Below are 16,045 nucleotides of genomic sequence, written 5' to 3'. Positions count from 1 at the left end.
ACCCAGTTGTTAGAGGACAGGAAGCCTATGTGACCTAGTTCTTGGAGGACAGGAGACCCATGTGACCCAGTTCTTGGAGGACAGGAGGCCCATGTGAGGCAAATCTTTGATGGCAGGAGACCCATGTGACCCAGTTCTTAGAGGACAGGCGGCCCATGTGACCCAGTTCTTAGAGGACAGGCGGCCCATGTGACCCAGTTCTTAGAGGACAGGCGGCCCATGTGACCCAGTTCTTAGAGGACAGGCGGCCCATGTGACCCAGTTCTTAGAGGACAGGCGGCCCATGTGACCCAGTTCTTAGAGGACAAGAGGCCTATGGTACCCACTTCTTGGAGGACACTGAGGCCCATGTGAGGCAAATCTTGGATGGCAGGAGACCCATGTGACCCAGTTCTTAGAGGACAGGAGGCCCATGTGACCCAATTCTTTGAGGACAGGAGGCCCCTCCCTACATGAGAGGAAATTGGCGGCAGTGAGGGGACTTCAATATATGGAACACATAGTATATGACCCCTGGTATTTTCTCTGCCATTACACATTTTCACCAGTAGATGTCACTAAGAAAGGGAATTCCATTATACATAGTACAGCGCACGTTGCATTATACATTCAGCGGGGAATATATGTTCTGCTAACACTGGAAAAATTGGGGCAGCGCGACCGTCACGCTCTGAACTTCCTCTTCTATATTTGGGGGATTTTATTTTAATGCAAACTTATGTTTTATTCTTTTCTTTCCTTCCTCTTCTACAGTAAATTCTCTTATCAGCACGGACATGGCTGACGCTGTGACCTACACCGACCTGAAATTCTTCAAGAATCTTCCAAGGGAAAAGGGACCTTCAGGTATAACCTCCTGGGGTCAGGGATGATGGGAGTGATACATTGTATGATAGGAGATTAGATTGTGATCTCCTGGGGTCAGGGATGATGGGAGTGATACATTGTATGTGATAGGAGATTAGATTGTGATCTCCTGGGGTCAGGGATGATGGGAGTGACACATTGTATGATAGGAGAGTAGATTGTGATCTCCTGGGGTCAGGGATGATGGGAGTGATACATTGTATGTGATAGGAGATTAGATTGTGATCTCCTGGGGTCAGGGATGATGGGAGTGACACATTGTATGATAGGAGATTAGATTGTGATCTCCTGGGGTCAGGGATGATGGGAGTGATACATTGTATGTGATAGGAGATTAGATTGTGATCTCCTGGGGTCAGGGATGATGGGAGTGACACATTGTATGATAGGAGATTAGATTGTGATCTCCTGGGGTCAGGGATGATGGGAGTGATACATTGTATGATAGGAGATTAGATTGTGATCTCCTGGGGTCAGGGATGATGGGAGTGATACATTGTATGATAGGAGATTAGATTGTGAGCTCCTGGGGTCAGGGATGATGGGAGTGATACATTGTATGATAGGAGATTAGATTGTGAGCTCCTGGGGTCAGGGATGATGGGAGTGATACATTGTATGATAGGAGAGTAGATTGTGATCTCCTGGGGTCAGGGATGATGGGAGTGATACATTGTATGATAGGAGATTAGATTGTGATCTCCGGGGGTCAGGGATGATGGGAGTGATACATTGTATGATAGGAGATTAGATTGTGATCTCCTGGGGTCAGGGATGATGGGAGTGATACATTGTATGATAGGAGATTAGATTGTGATCTCCTGGGGTCAGGGATGATGGGAGTGATACATTGTATGATAGGAGATTAGATTGTGATCTCCGGGGGTCAGGGATGATGGGAGTGATACATTGTATGATAGGAGATTAGATTGTGATCTCCTGGGGTCAGGGATGATGGGAGTGATACATTGTATGATAGGAGAGTAGATTGTGATCTCCTGGGGTCAGGGATGATGGGAGTGATACATTGTATGATAGGAGATTAGATTGTGATCTCCGGGGGTCAGGGATGATGGGAGTGATACATTGTATGATAGGAGATTAGATTGTGATCTCCTGGGGTCAGGGATGATGGGAGTGATACATTGTATGAAAAGAGATTAGATTGTGATCTCCTGGGGTCAGGGATGATGGGAGTGATACATTGTATGATAGGAGATTAGATTGTGATCTCCTGGGGTCAGGGATGATGGGAGTGATACATTGTATGTGATAGGAGATTAGATTGTGAGCTCCTGGGGTCAGGGATGATGGGAGTGATACATTGTATGTGATAGGAGATTAGATTGTGATCTCCTGGGGTCAGGGATGATGGGAGTGATACATTGTATGATAGGAGATTAGATTGTGATCTCCTGGGGTCAGGGATGATGGGAGTGATACATTGTATGTGATAGGAGATTAGATTGTGATCTCCTGGGGTCAGGGATGATGGGAGTGATACATTGTATGATAGGAGATTAGATTGTGATCTCCTGGGGTCAGGGATGATGGGAGTGATACATTGTATGATAGGAGATTAGATTGTGATCTCCTGGGGTCAGGGATGATGGGAGTGATACATTGTATGATAGGAGATTAGATTGTGATCTCCTGGGGTTAGGGATGATGGGAGTGGTCCATTGTATGTGATAGGAGATTAGATTTTGATCTCCTGGGGTCAGGGATGATGGGAGTGATATATTGTATGATAGGAGATTAGATTGTGAGCTCCTGGGGTCAGGGATGATGGGAGTGATACAATGTATGATAGGAGATTAGATTGTGAGCTCCTGGGGTCAGGGATGTTGGGAGTGATACAATGTATGATAGGAGATTAGATTGTGAGCTCCTGGGGTCAGGGATGTTGGGAGTGATACATTGTATGATAGGAGATTAGATTGTGATCTCCTGGGGTCAGAGATGATGGGAGTGATACATTGTATGATAGATTGTGATCTCCTGGGGTCAGGGATGATGGGAGTGATACATTGTATGATAGGAGATTAGATTGTGATCTCCTGGGGTCAGGGATGATGGGAGTGATGATACATTGCATGTGAAAAGAGATTAGATTGTGATCTCCTGGGGTCAGGGATGATGGGAGTGATACATTGTATGATAGATTGTGATCTCCTGGGGTCAGGGATGATAGGAGTGATACATTGTATGATAGGAGATTAGATTGTGAGCTCCTGGGGTCAGGGATGATAGGGGTGATACATTGTATGTGATAGGAGATTAGATTGTGATCTCCTGGGGTCAGGGATGATGGGAGTGATACATTGTATGATAGGAGATTAGATTGTGATCTCCTGGGGTCAGGGATGATAGGGGTGATACATTGTATGATGGGAGATTAGATTGTGGTCTCCTGGGGTCAGGGATGATGGGAGTGATACATTGTTTGTGATAGGAGATTAGATTGTGATCTCCTGGGGTCAGGGATGATGGGAGTGATAATCTGGCTAAAACTTCTGCCCCCACCAGGTGATACATTTGCTCACCATAGTTACCCCCCCCGTATGATACATCTCTCCCCCATAGTTCCTACACCCCCCCCCCCCAGTCCATACATCTGCTCCACAATAGTTACCCCCCCTCGGTGGGTGAGATGGTTCGGGAATGCAGGAATTGCACCGACATGGATTTCCTACGAGAAGCTGATCGTATATAATCCCTCCTAACTGCTCGGGGTTATCCCAAGTGGCCACGTGATAGGGCCAGGGCTATTGCCCTAAAAAAAGAAAAACATAATGATTTACTGAATCCTCTGGCTAATAAATTTGTTCCCCATAGTTACCCCTTCCCCCGGCTGATACTTCTGCACCCCCATAGTAACCTCCTTGGCTGATACATCTGCCCCCATAGTTACCCCCATACTCCTGCTTCTACATCTGCCCCAATATTTCCCCCTCTAACCAGCTCTATCTCGGACATGATGAGGATCTGCTGCACGTTTCCTCCTCAGACAATGAAGAAGACAATGATCAGTCAGAAGTTCTGTATGAAAATGTAGAACGACCATCAAGAAAAAACGAAGCTCCCACAGCGCCACCTGTAGGAACATCAGGGTCTCAACACCTGAAAACAAGTAAGACACTAAAGTGTAACCTCATTGTGATCGTACTGTAACACCAAATATATAAGGAAACTACAAAAATGTATGATAAAATATATAACTGACCTCACCTGTATACTGACCTCGCCTGTATCACTGACCTCGCCTGTATCACTGACCTCGCCTGTATCACTGACCTCGCCTGTATCACTGACCTCGCCTGTATCACTGACCTCACCTGTATACTGACCTCGCCTGTATCACTGACCTCGCCTGTATCACTGACCTCGCCTGTATCACTGACCTCGCCTGTATACTGACCTCGCCTGTATCACTGACCTCGCCTGTATTACTGAATTCGCCTGTATAACTGACCTCGCCTGTATCACTGACCTCGCCTGTATCACTGACCTCGCCTGTATCACTGACCTCGCCTGTATACTGATCTCGCCTGTATCACTGACCTCGCCTGTATCACTGACCTCGCCTGTATCACTGACCTCGCCTGTATCACTGACCTCGCCTGTATACTGACCTCGCCTGTATCACTGACCTCGCCTGTATCACTGACCTCGCCTGTATTACTGACCTCGCCTGTATACTGACCTCGCCTGTATTACTGACCTCGCCTTCATACTGACCTCACCTGTATTACTGACCTCACCTGTATCACTGACCTCACCTGTATCACTGACCTCACCTGTATCACTGACCTCGCCTGTATCACTGACCTCGCCTGTATACTGACCTCGCCTGTATCACTGACCTCGCCTGTATACTGACCTCGCCTGTATACTGACCTCGCCTGTATTACTGACCTCACCTGTATTACTGACCTCGCCTGTATCACTGACCTCGCCTATATACTGACCTCACCTGTATCACTGACCTCGCCTGTATCACTGACCTCACCTGTATCACTGACCTCGCCTGTATTACTGACCTCGCCTGTATACTGACCTCACCTGTATTACTGACCTAGCCTGTATTACTGACCTCACCTGTATAACTGACCTTGCCTGTATGAGTGACCTCGCCTGTATTACTGACTTCGCCTTTATAACTGACCTCGCCTGTATACTGACCTCGCCTTTATAACTGACCTCGCCTGTATGAGTGACCTCGCCTGTATCACTGACCTCGCCTGTATTACTGATCTCGCCTGTATAACTGACCTCGCCTGTATCCATCATCTCACCTGTATGACTGACCTCACCTGTATCCCTCATCTCACCTGTATGACTGACCTCGCCTGTATCCCTCATCTCACCTGTATGACTGACCTCGCCTGTACGACTGACCTCAGCTGTAACCCTCATTTCACCTGTATGGCTGACCTCACCTGTATGACTGACCTCACCTGTTTTACTGATCTCACCTGTATCACTGACCTCACCTGTATCCCTCATTTCACCTGTATGACTGACCTCACCTGTATCCCTCATCTCACCTGTATGACTGACCTCGCCTGTATCCCTCATCTCACCTGTATGACTGACCTCACCTGTATCCCTCATCTCACCTGTATGACTGACCTCACCTGTATCCCTCATCTCACCTTTATGACTGACCTCACCTGTACGACTGACCTCACCTGTAACCCTCATCTCACCTGTATGACTGATGTCCCCTGTATCCCTCAGCTCACCTGTATGACTGATCTGGCCTGTATCCCTCATGTCACCTGTACGACTGACCTCGCCTGTACGACTGACCTCGCCTGTATGACTGACCTCACCTGTATCCCTCATCTCACCTGTATTACTGATCTCACCTGTATCACTGACCTCGCCTGTATCACTGACCTCGCCTGTATAACTGACCTTGCCTGTATACCTCATCTCACCTGCATGACTGACCTCGCCTGTATGACTGACCTCGCCTGTATCCCTCATCTCACCTGTATGGCTGACCTTGCCTGTATCCCTCATTTCACCTGTATGACTGATGTCACCTGTATCCCTCATCTCACCTGTATGGATGACCTCACCTGTATGGCTGACCTCGCCTGTATCCCTCATCTCACCTGTATGGCTGACCTCACCTGTATCCCTCATTTCACCTGTATGACTGATGTCCCCTGTATCCCTCATCTCACTTGTATGGCTGACCTCACTTATATGGCTGACCTCACCTGTATGGCTGATCTAACCTGTATGGCTGATCTCACCTGTATGGCTGACCTCACCTGTATCCCTCATATCACCTGTATGGCTGACCTCACCTGTATCCCTCATTTCACCTGTATGACTGATGTCATCTGTATCCCTCATCTCACCTGTATGGCTGACCTCACCTGTATGGCTGACCTCACCTGTATCCCTCATCTCACCTGTATGGCTGACCTCACCTGTATCCCTCATTTCGCCTGTATGACTGATGTCCCCTGTATCCCTCATCTCACTTGTATGGCTGACCTCACCTGTATGGCTGACCTCACCTGTATGGCTGACCTCACCTGTATCCCTCATTTCACCTGTATGACTGATGTCCCCTGTATCCCTCATCTCACTTGTATGGCTGACCTCACTTGTATGGCTGACCTCACCTGTATGGCTGATCTAACCTGTATGGCTGATCTCACCTGTATGGCTGACCTCACCTGTATCCCTCATATCACCTGTATGGCTGATCTCACCTGTATGGCTGATCTCACCTGTATGGCTGACCTCACCTGTATGGCTGATCTCACCTGTACAGCTGACCTTACCTGTTCCCCTCATCTCACCTGTATGGCTGATCTCACCTGTATAGCTGACCTCACCTGTATCCCTCATGTCACCTGTATGACTGTCACCTGTATGACTGATCCCACCTGTATATAGCTGACCTCACCTGTATTCCTCATGTCACCTGTATGACTGTCACCTGTATGGCTGATCTCACCTGTATAGCTGACCTCACCTGTATCCCTCATGTCACCTGTATGACTGATCTCACCTGTATGGCTGACCTCACCTGTATCCCTCATGTCACCTGTATGACTGTCACCTGTATGACTGATCTCACCTGTATCATTATATAAGGGTTAATCCTAGCACACTACTATCACCAATTCCCCTTTTTCCCTCCATGAAGGGTTCCAGAGATCTTCTCCGGTCCTCGCTCTACTCCTCCTGGTCTTCTGTCTGGTTCTCCTGACCGCGGCCGCAGTGATGACTGTGAAGTGTAAGTAATTCCATAATATCTGGTTAATATTCGAGGAGATAATAATAATACAATGGACTCTCTTCTCTATCAGTGATCTGTAGGTACCGGGCCGGGGGTGAGATCTGCACTTCTACTGTGCTCCATGGTCGGCAGCTCTCGCCCCCGGGGCCCAGTGAGTGTACGGATAGCGGTGGGACCAATTCCACATAACATCCAATAAGGGCATATATAGCCTTCAATACAAGAAGAACACCAGTGACCTATACATAACCTCAACCTCTGGGATAGACTCCATCTCATGTTCCAAGGGAGCAAGATAATGAATTATGGAATCACAACTGATCACATTTGGAAAGTGAAGACAGAATTCAGCTCACCTCTCCCAATTCGGTGCACGGACCTGTGCCCGGCCAGGCACACCACAGAACCAAAAAATTTGCAAGAGGTCCAGCACCTCAATAATATGCAGCTTTATTGTAGAAAACGACACACGTACAAGACAACCATCAGACGCGTTTCGAGCACATGTGCACTTCCTCGGTGACGTCAGCGTATGTCCAGGTGAGGTTTAAAGACGGGTTTTGAGCGCATGCGCTCTTCCTCGGTGATGTCAACGCATGTCCAGGTGAGGTTTAAATACCTAACACAGGATCCGCCCCTGTGATAGGTATTTAAACCTCATCTGGACATACAATGACGTCACCGAGGAAGAGCGCATGCGCTTGAAACACGTCTGATGGTCGTCTTGTACGTGTTTCGTTTTCTACAATAAAGCTGCATATTATCGAAGTGCTGGACCTCCTGCTAATTTTTTGGTACTGATCACATTTGGGTATCGAACAGATCTAATAATTTATACACCACAAATCTCAATGTCAGAGGTGAATATGAAGACGACTCTCAGTTCCTATAGGATAAATGAAATATGTGCCTTAAGGGGTACTCCGGTACTGAGCGTTCAGGAACAAATAGTTCCCAAAGCTTAGAGCCGGCGTCGGGGCGCACGGCCCCATGCTTTGAGACATCTCGCCCCGCCCCCTCAATGTAAGTATATGACGTCATGCCCCGCCCCTCCCATAGACTTACATTGAGGGGCGGGGCATGGAGTCATGGCCCCGACGCAGGCTCTAAGCTTTGGTAACTATTTGTTCCGAATGCTCAGCCCCGGAGTATCCCTTTAATGGCTGAACAATGACTAAAGTGAAGGGCGCCCCCTATCTGTGGCACCCTATACTCAAAAATAGATGACAGATGTATTAGTCTGAATTGGTCCGGCAGTCAAAAAAATCTTCCCAAACAAACAATTAAAAATGTCCTCTCGCCGTTACCCATTTTCAAAAAAATGATAGCCGAAGAGTTCATCAGGGGACTAGTAATATGGTGTATGTGGTGCGGGGGAGGGATGAGTTCCAGGATTTAGCTAGTAGTATGTTGTAGCCAATTTCCGCCTCTCCTTCTCATGTGGGGAATATGGTAAAGCAAGATGAGCAGTCATTCGCTGTCCATAGAACAAATTCCGATATGATGACTGTCATATTGCCAAAAATAACCGATTGACTTGGTATAGATGTGACCAGTTCTAAGAGTAGCGACAGTAAATCAGACCTCAATGTTGGCCCTTAAAATAACGATAAACACCTGATTTATTATGTATACGATGGATCCCAAAATGACCATAATATATCGGACCACATTAATCGCCTCCGGCTATGGCATAGATCGTCCATCAAGATGGTGTAGAGAAAACTTACAGCCTCAACATGATAGCTGATAGGTGAGAGGTCTGTTTATTTGTTTTTGTATTTTTCTGTTTAGGTGTGTATTCACACACTGGTTTGTTCAGAGCAGTTTGCTATTCCACCTGGATAGGGAATAGTTAATGCTCGAATGAGAACTCGGTGGAGTTATTTAGCCAGAGTTCTCCTGCATTCTGGTGCTGGTTATTTAGTTTAATGCCATCATGTCTGTTTGTGCTATACACTTCCATGTCTGCTTGAGCTTGCACATTGTATTTATCTTGTGATATTATCTGAGTTTTAGCCATGGTTAAATAGTCTTATTGTAGCTTTTAGTCTGTGTTACATTTGTCGGTTTTAGGATTATGTCTGTTTAGCTTTGTCTGTGTTCACACTGTGTCTGAGTCTTGCTTGTTATCTGTGCCCTGTATATTTATATCTTGTTTTGTTTCTGGAGTCTATTCAGACTCATCCAGTTCTAGTCTTGTATCTTGAGAAATATCCTGTCTAGTATTCTGACCAGTGTTCCTCTACGTTGTAGAGTTTGGTGTTCTTATATCCTTTTTATGAAGTACAGTTTATGTTTCCCAGTGTGAACATTGTCTTATATTTATATCCTGTTTGGTTGATCTGATCTTTGTACTTGTTCCTGTATGTGAACAGTGTTCTATGTTACCTGTTCAGTTTAGTGTTTTGTCTCTCAGTTCTTCCGCTATCCCCTTCATCTCCTGGATTCTGCTGTATACTCATATCATGCCTGGTCTTGTTCATTTTATCATGTCTTCCTTTTATCTTATATCCGGTTTTGTGAACTGTTTGTTAATTCACTATATTCTGCTCTGTTTGTGAGTTTATATTCTGCCTTGTTAGTATTTGTATTGTCTGCTATATCTGGAAGTTTGGTAGTTTTCTGTTTCTGGCCTGTGACTGACCATGTTTATTATTTGTTTTTACGTCACTGTACTTTAGCGCAGGAATGGACCGGCTCCCAGTTGTCGACTCACCGTTTAGGGGGAGTGGGCAAGTAGGCAGGGAGCGATGTTTTTGGGTCAGTTTAGGGCTCACTCTCCCTGTCCCCCTGGTCGGTCCCTGACAATAGGTGAGAGGTCCAGATAATGTCCTCCATAAATCACACCACCCAATCCATAAGGAACCCTCCGTCTGCTTATCTATCCTTATAGACACTATCATATGGGTATAATGTAGGTACTCTATGGTGATACCCTGCGTGCACTGTGTGGCGGTATCATTTTGCATTGTTAAAATAAATCACTCCATGTAAAAAAAAATGGCAGTATGTACTTGTGGTTCAGCTGTTTGAGTGCTATATTATATCTGTAGGTAGCTGTATTATTTCACGGTTTATGAGACCCCCCCCCCCACTACTCATATGGCACTGGGGTGGGGGGCATTAAAAATACAGAACTTCTCGATGGGCTTCAGCTGGACATTCTGCAGCCATTGAGGATCCTATAGCATTTTCACTAACATCTTTATATTTCACAATTTATAGATATTTCTGTGTCCCGGGAAGCACAATTTACATCTGCTGGTCACATGGAGCTTAGCCGTAAACTCAAGGACCGCGAGGATCTCCTCCAGAGGGTGAGGGAGGAGCTGAAGAGGAGCCAGGAGGAGCTGAAGAGGAGCCAGGAGGAGCTGCAGCATGAGAATCACTTTCTTAATATTACTTTACAAGAAGCAGAGAGTAGAGTGAAGGATCTAGAAGCAACAAACAACAGAGCCACAGAGGACCAGCGAAATGCAGAGACCAGGCAGAATGAGACGATATCTAGACTGGACTCCATCCAGAAAGGTATCTTCTATACACTGGTTTAGGGGGGAGCTTGGGAACAGGGGTCTTCCTCTTTATCCCTCGCATACTGATTTACTGCCTTGCACAAATTAAAGGTTCATGCCTTAAACTGGTTTTACACTGGGGTCCATCAGATGTGCACATTGGGAGGAGACTCTGATGTCTATGTCCAATGTATATTTATAACAGATACCATTTAATGTCCCATGTATAGAAAAGAAAACTGCACCGGGACACTACAAACTCCCTCTCTTAAGATAAACAATACTCACCGATGTGGTTGAAGGGGGACAGGTAAACTAAAGACAATATAAAAAAAAAAAAAAGCATACACAAGCGTAGGGTAAGTTTCAATATATAGATCACAAACAGGATTTCTGAAAACATTTTACCATTGCAAACAGCATATAGATATACTTTTATAATAATTCCATGACAAATACTATTTGTATATATATATATATATATATATATATATATATATATATATAGGATGTGGGGCGTAGCACTAATGGTGTGGTCAGTTTTCTCTTGGAAGTTGATCTTGCATTTGGAACATGAAGTAGAAAGTAGAAGAGCGGGTAGAACAATGTGTAGTATTGTTATAAATCTGTGCCAGTTCAGATGTTTTATAAATGGAGCATTTCTTAGCTGGTCTATGAAGCTGCAGTGAATCTTTCCTTGGGGGTGGTCAGCTGTTGGTCACAACTTCTTACACTCGAGTTCTTGTGATTCAGATGCTGTTCCCGATTAGTAGAGAACCAGGGCAAGTGCAGCAGCTGATATACTTGTCATCAGTCGGCTCCTTTCTATTGTGCTATCTATTGCCTTTGTCTTCTTTGCTTCTTTAAAAATACTTAGACAGGAGGGGTCTGCAGGGAGGGGTCTGCAGGGAGGGGTCAGATCTACTGGAGTTCTTATAGGTTAGGGGTGGCCTACATTGCACAATATAAGAGCCCCATTCTATTAGCCTTAGATGTTTTACAGCCACATGACATGCAAATTTATTAAAATTAAGAAATACGTGTAGAAGCAACCCCCTGTAGTAGCAGCAGCCTCCTCTGAAGTAGTAGCAGCAGCCCCCTATAGTAGTAGCAGCAGCTCATCCTGTAGTAGTAGCAGCAGCCCCCCTGGAGTAGCAGTAGCATCAGTCCCCCTGTAGCAGTAGCAGCCCCCTGTATAGAGTAGCTGCTGCATTCAAGTGGCCGTGGCCCAACAAAATATGGCTGGAGGTGAGCCAGGAGCCCCACGGCACCAAGCAAAGGGCCTCAAGCATCTTGTGAGTCGTGGTCTGGCCAGTTGTGTTATAGGTTCTGACTCATTAATAGGCCCAGTTGTCCAATCACATTACAGGGGCATTTGACCCCCATATTGTGCTGCTGACAGGACTAGAGGAAACAGATTTAGTCATGAAGTGATCTCCTTATATCCATTCTAATGAGATTTCTTCTATTTCAGGTCTCTGTGGGGAGGCCTGGACTTTATTCGGCAGAAGATGTTTGTTATTCTTAGACCATTCTTATCCCATGAGCTGGGATAAGTGTAGAACATTCTGTGAAGGAAAGAAGTCCAACCTCCTGCTTGTAAAGAAAGAAGACAGCGAAATTCAGGTGAAGGTCCGACCCTCAGGATGTAAACACATGATAACATCTCTGGACTCGGCCTTCAGTGTGTGATACAAGGAGGTAGATCAGAGGGGCATTAGGACCCAGGCCCTGGTGCTTAAAGGGGTAGTCCAGTGGTGAAAAACGTATCCCCTATCCTAAGGATAGGGGATAAGTTTCAGATCATGGGGGGTCTGACCGCTGGGGCCCCCCGCAATCTCCTGTACGGGGCCCAGGCTCTCTGGCCAAATAGCAGGTGTTGACCGCCGGCCAAAGCGGCGGCCCACACACCCCCTCAATACAATTCTATGGCAGAGCCGTAGATTGCCAAAGGCAGCGTTCCGGCTCTGCCATAGAGTTGTATTGAGGGGGCGTTTCAGCCGCCGCTTTGTGCGGTGGTCAACACGCCCTCTTCCCTCTGGCTGTCGGGGCCCCGTACAGGAGATCGCGGGGGGCCCCAGTGGTCGGACCCCCCGCGATCTGAAACTTATCCCCTATCCTTAGGATAGGGGATACGTTTTTCTCCACTGGATATCTCCTTTCAGGGGGCTACAAGCCCCTCTACCAGATGACACATAGTAAATAGGGGACAAACCAAATTCTTGTCACAATACCCTTTTAACATATAACTTTTATTAATATTAGATTAAAATATTAAAAAAGGCACCATTGTGCAAAAACGGAGGGCTAATATGTCACACGAAATGTAAGGTGTATAGATGCAACCATAACGCATATGTATATCTCCAATTACTGAAGAGCTATAGATCCAATGGAATGTTCCAGTGTATGGGGTGATAGCCCCCTAGGGTACTTTCATATGTAAAAAAAATTATATCTAGAATACACAGAAAAGGATAAATCATAAAGAGTGTAAACAATATACATATGCCTAAAACTAGGGCAATTTAGATAGTCAGGGTGTTCACTCACAGGTTTTGGAGAGGTGGCGTACATCGGCAGAGTGTAGGGGTCAACCACGATCCCGCAGCAGTAACTTCTGGTGGAATACAGATGTACATTAATATATCATAACTGTCCTATTATCTAAGAAAGTAGATATAGAAAGCTCTAAACCTCCCGCTGCTACATGTGTGCTCGGACTGGCGATTAGCGTCACCCGCTGTATACAGCATACAAGAAAGGAACGTCCAACACATGATGTATGATGCTTCTTGGGTTTATTTAGACATACAATCGAATACACAGAGCGTATAGCCTACGCGTTTCGAGTATTGCTACCCTTAATCATGGCATGATGATGCCACCGTCTCCGTGGTTGGGAGGCATAAGACTGAGAGAATCCAGTGCTTCCTGCAGGTGAGTGCTGAATGCTAGATTGCGGGGGTCCCCAGCAACGGGACCCCTGTGATCAGACATCTTATCCTGTATCCTTTGGATAGAGGATAAGATGTCTAGGGGCCGGAGTACCCATTTAACTGAAGATTCTCCATAGACAAAAAATGGCTTAAATCTTACCTAGTCAATGAAAGATTGATGTGACACCCGGTCATTCAGACCATGAGGTGTAGAGCAACCAAATCGGAAAATCCATTGAGTTTCTTTCTGTAATATGGTCCTGTCCCAGTCTCCCCATCTTGGATTTTTTCTGATCACCTCAATTGCCTTAAAATTAAGGGTTCTGCTGTCCCCATCATGATGTTTCCATACATGCCTCGCTACCGTAGTGTCCCTACAATGTTTAATATCACTTAGATGCTCCCAACCCCCCTCCTGAACTGGTGTGTGGTCTGACCAATGTAATTGAGAAGGCATCTCCATGTTATTAAATATATGACACCTTCCGTTGTGCAGTTGATGAAATCCCCAATACTCAAAATCCCTCCATTTCAAGCGTGTTTAAATATTTTTCCGGCGCTAATATAGCGGCACGCTACACAACCGTACATCTAAACATCCCAAAGAGTTTCCGTTCCAACCATGTACCCTTCCTGGGGTGTGTGTGATGTGGTCCCCTATAAACCTGCCCCTCCTATAGGTCATCGAGGGATGTTTTTGTACTACGAGGGGTCTGCCTGTAAATTCTCCCAATGCCTTCGTAGAATGGACATAAATGTATTATTTTGGTCATCAAAGGTACTTGTGGTCGGGTTACCTTACATATACTGTAATGGTATATCGATCAACCTAAGGAAAACCATGCCTGAGGTGTGCCCAACCGGCCAACTAGGGTAACCAATAATAAGAAGGGCGCTACCCACAAGGATAAGCTAAGATAAGGGAGGGCGGGTGGGTGAATGAAAACCAACGACAGTGACATATCCACTGCGGGTTTACATTGCCCAGACTCCTCCCACAAATTAGGTTAACTGTTTCAGCTAACCTTCATGTATCAGACGAAGATGTTCTCTTCCTGGCCTTTAGGTTTAGGTCTGTCCTGAGATATAGCATGCTGATAGGCTAAACTCAAAGGTTTTATGGGGTAGCCCCTATCAATAAACCTATCCCTCTGGTCAGAGGCTTTGCCCTTGTGATCCCCTTATCACATGATAACATCTCTGGACTGAACTTTCTAGATCAGTCATTTTATCCTCAGGAACAGTGAATTCCCATATAAATTAGAGAGATGTCTTTGGCCATGGAATGGATGAATCGGCCTTCACTGTGTGATACAAGGATGTGACCACTAAAAGGGTTCCTAGATGGCATGTGGACCTAGATCCTGAAGAATAAGGGGGCTACAAGCCCCTCTACCAGTATTACAGGTGACACATGGTTAATGGGAGCCCTATATTACATTTGGGCCCAAGATGTCCTCTTCAGTAGAGAGCAGTGCGGGTGTGGCCCCTGAACCTGTAATGATCCAAAGAGCAGAGGATCTGCAGGGCTTATATAGTCATGTGGGCCCCTCGAAGCTTCTTCACCACAGACCCTCATCCATACATGTAGCTGAACCGAACACCGAACATGGGGGGAGGAGATGATGGTGAAGGGGCTGCCCAATGTAATGATGGGCCCCTGAACTGGAAAACCATGAGAGGGCCCCGGGCTCCTGATAACACTGGGAATACTATCAGGTCCCCAGGATCAGACCACCAGTGATCACACATTCATAGATTTAGCAACATTGATACATTGTAACAAACTGCAGTGGAGAGAAAAATGAATTATATTTTTTCCCCTAATTTTGTTAGGATTTCTTAAAAAAGAGAAATAAAGATTATTGGGTCGGTAAAGAAATGACAATATCCTGGACTCCGAGGTGGTACTGGCCTCCTGATTATGGGATGTGAGTATCTGGACACCATCTTGGTAAACTGAGTACATTGGCCCCTACAGGCTCTATAGAAGCAGCACGTGTCCTGTACAGCGCCCCCTCTAGTGCATTACAGGTCAGTACAGATAAGAATAACTCCAGTAAAGGAATTTCTCCTCGTCTCTGTTGGAGCCATAAACAGAAGAGAAGCCCCCGGTGATCGTCCCTCGGTTACTGAACCTTATAGGGTGGATGGGATTCTATTATTTAGGAACAATGAACGACCTCATAGATTGTTCTCAATATCAGTCCAAGAGCAAATATGGTGGGGATAGTACTACAACTACTATCATCCCAGGGGATCAGTACAACCCCGACACGGTGCTCAGTAATCCCGACACTATAACAATAATCCTGACACTATTACAATAATCCCAACACTATAACAATAATCCTGACACTATAACAATAATCCTGACACTATTACAGTAATCCTGACACTATTACAATAATCCTGACACTGTTACAGTAATCCCGACACTATTACAATAATCC

The 16,045-nt window shown here is 45.9% G+C and overlaps 1 protein-coding gene across 1 annotated transcript in view; it reads left to right on the top strand.

Moving 5' to 3' along the window:
* The first annotated feature begins 758 nt into the window (after window positions 1-758).
* Window positions 759-16,045, top strand: part of LOC130312620 (B-cell differentiation antigen CD72-like) — a 49,771-nt gene continuing 34,484 nt past the window's right edge. The window contains exons 1-6 of the mRNA XM_056552586.1: window positions 759-846; window positions 3,878-4,000; window positions 7,046-7,135; window positions 10,367-10,669; window positions 12,128-12,279; window positions 15,429-15,523. Coding sequence (XP_056408561.1) covers window positions 777-846; window positions 3,878-4,000; window positions 7,046-7,135; window positions 10,367-10,669; window positions 12,128-12,279; window positions 15,429-15,523 — 833 coding nt within the window. The 5' untranslated portion in view covers window positions 759-776. The remainder of the gene's footprint in view (window positions 847-3,877; window positions 4,001-7,045; window positions 7,136-10,366; window positions 10,670-12,127; window positions 12,280-15,428; window positions 15,524-16,045) is intronic.

This window comes from Hyla sarda, chromosome 1 (genome assembly GCF_029499605.1).
Source record: "Hyla sarda isolate aHylSar1 chromosome 1, aHylSar1.hap1, whole genome shotgun sequence".
Lineage (NCBI taxonomy): Eukaryota > Metazoa > Chordata > Amphibia > Anura > Hylidae > Hyla > Hyla sarda.
Note: the sequence above shows the minus strand (reverse complement) of the source record. Positions and strands in the feature narration are given on the sequence as shown.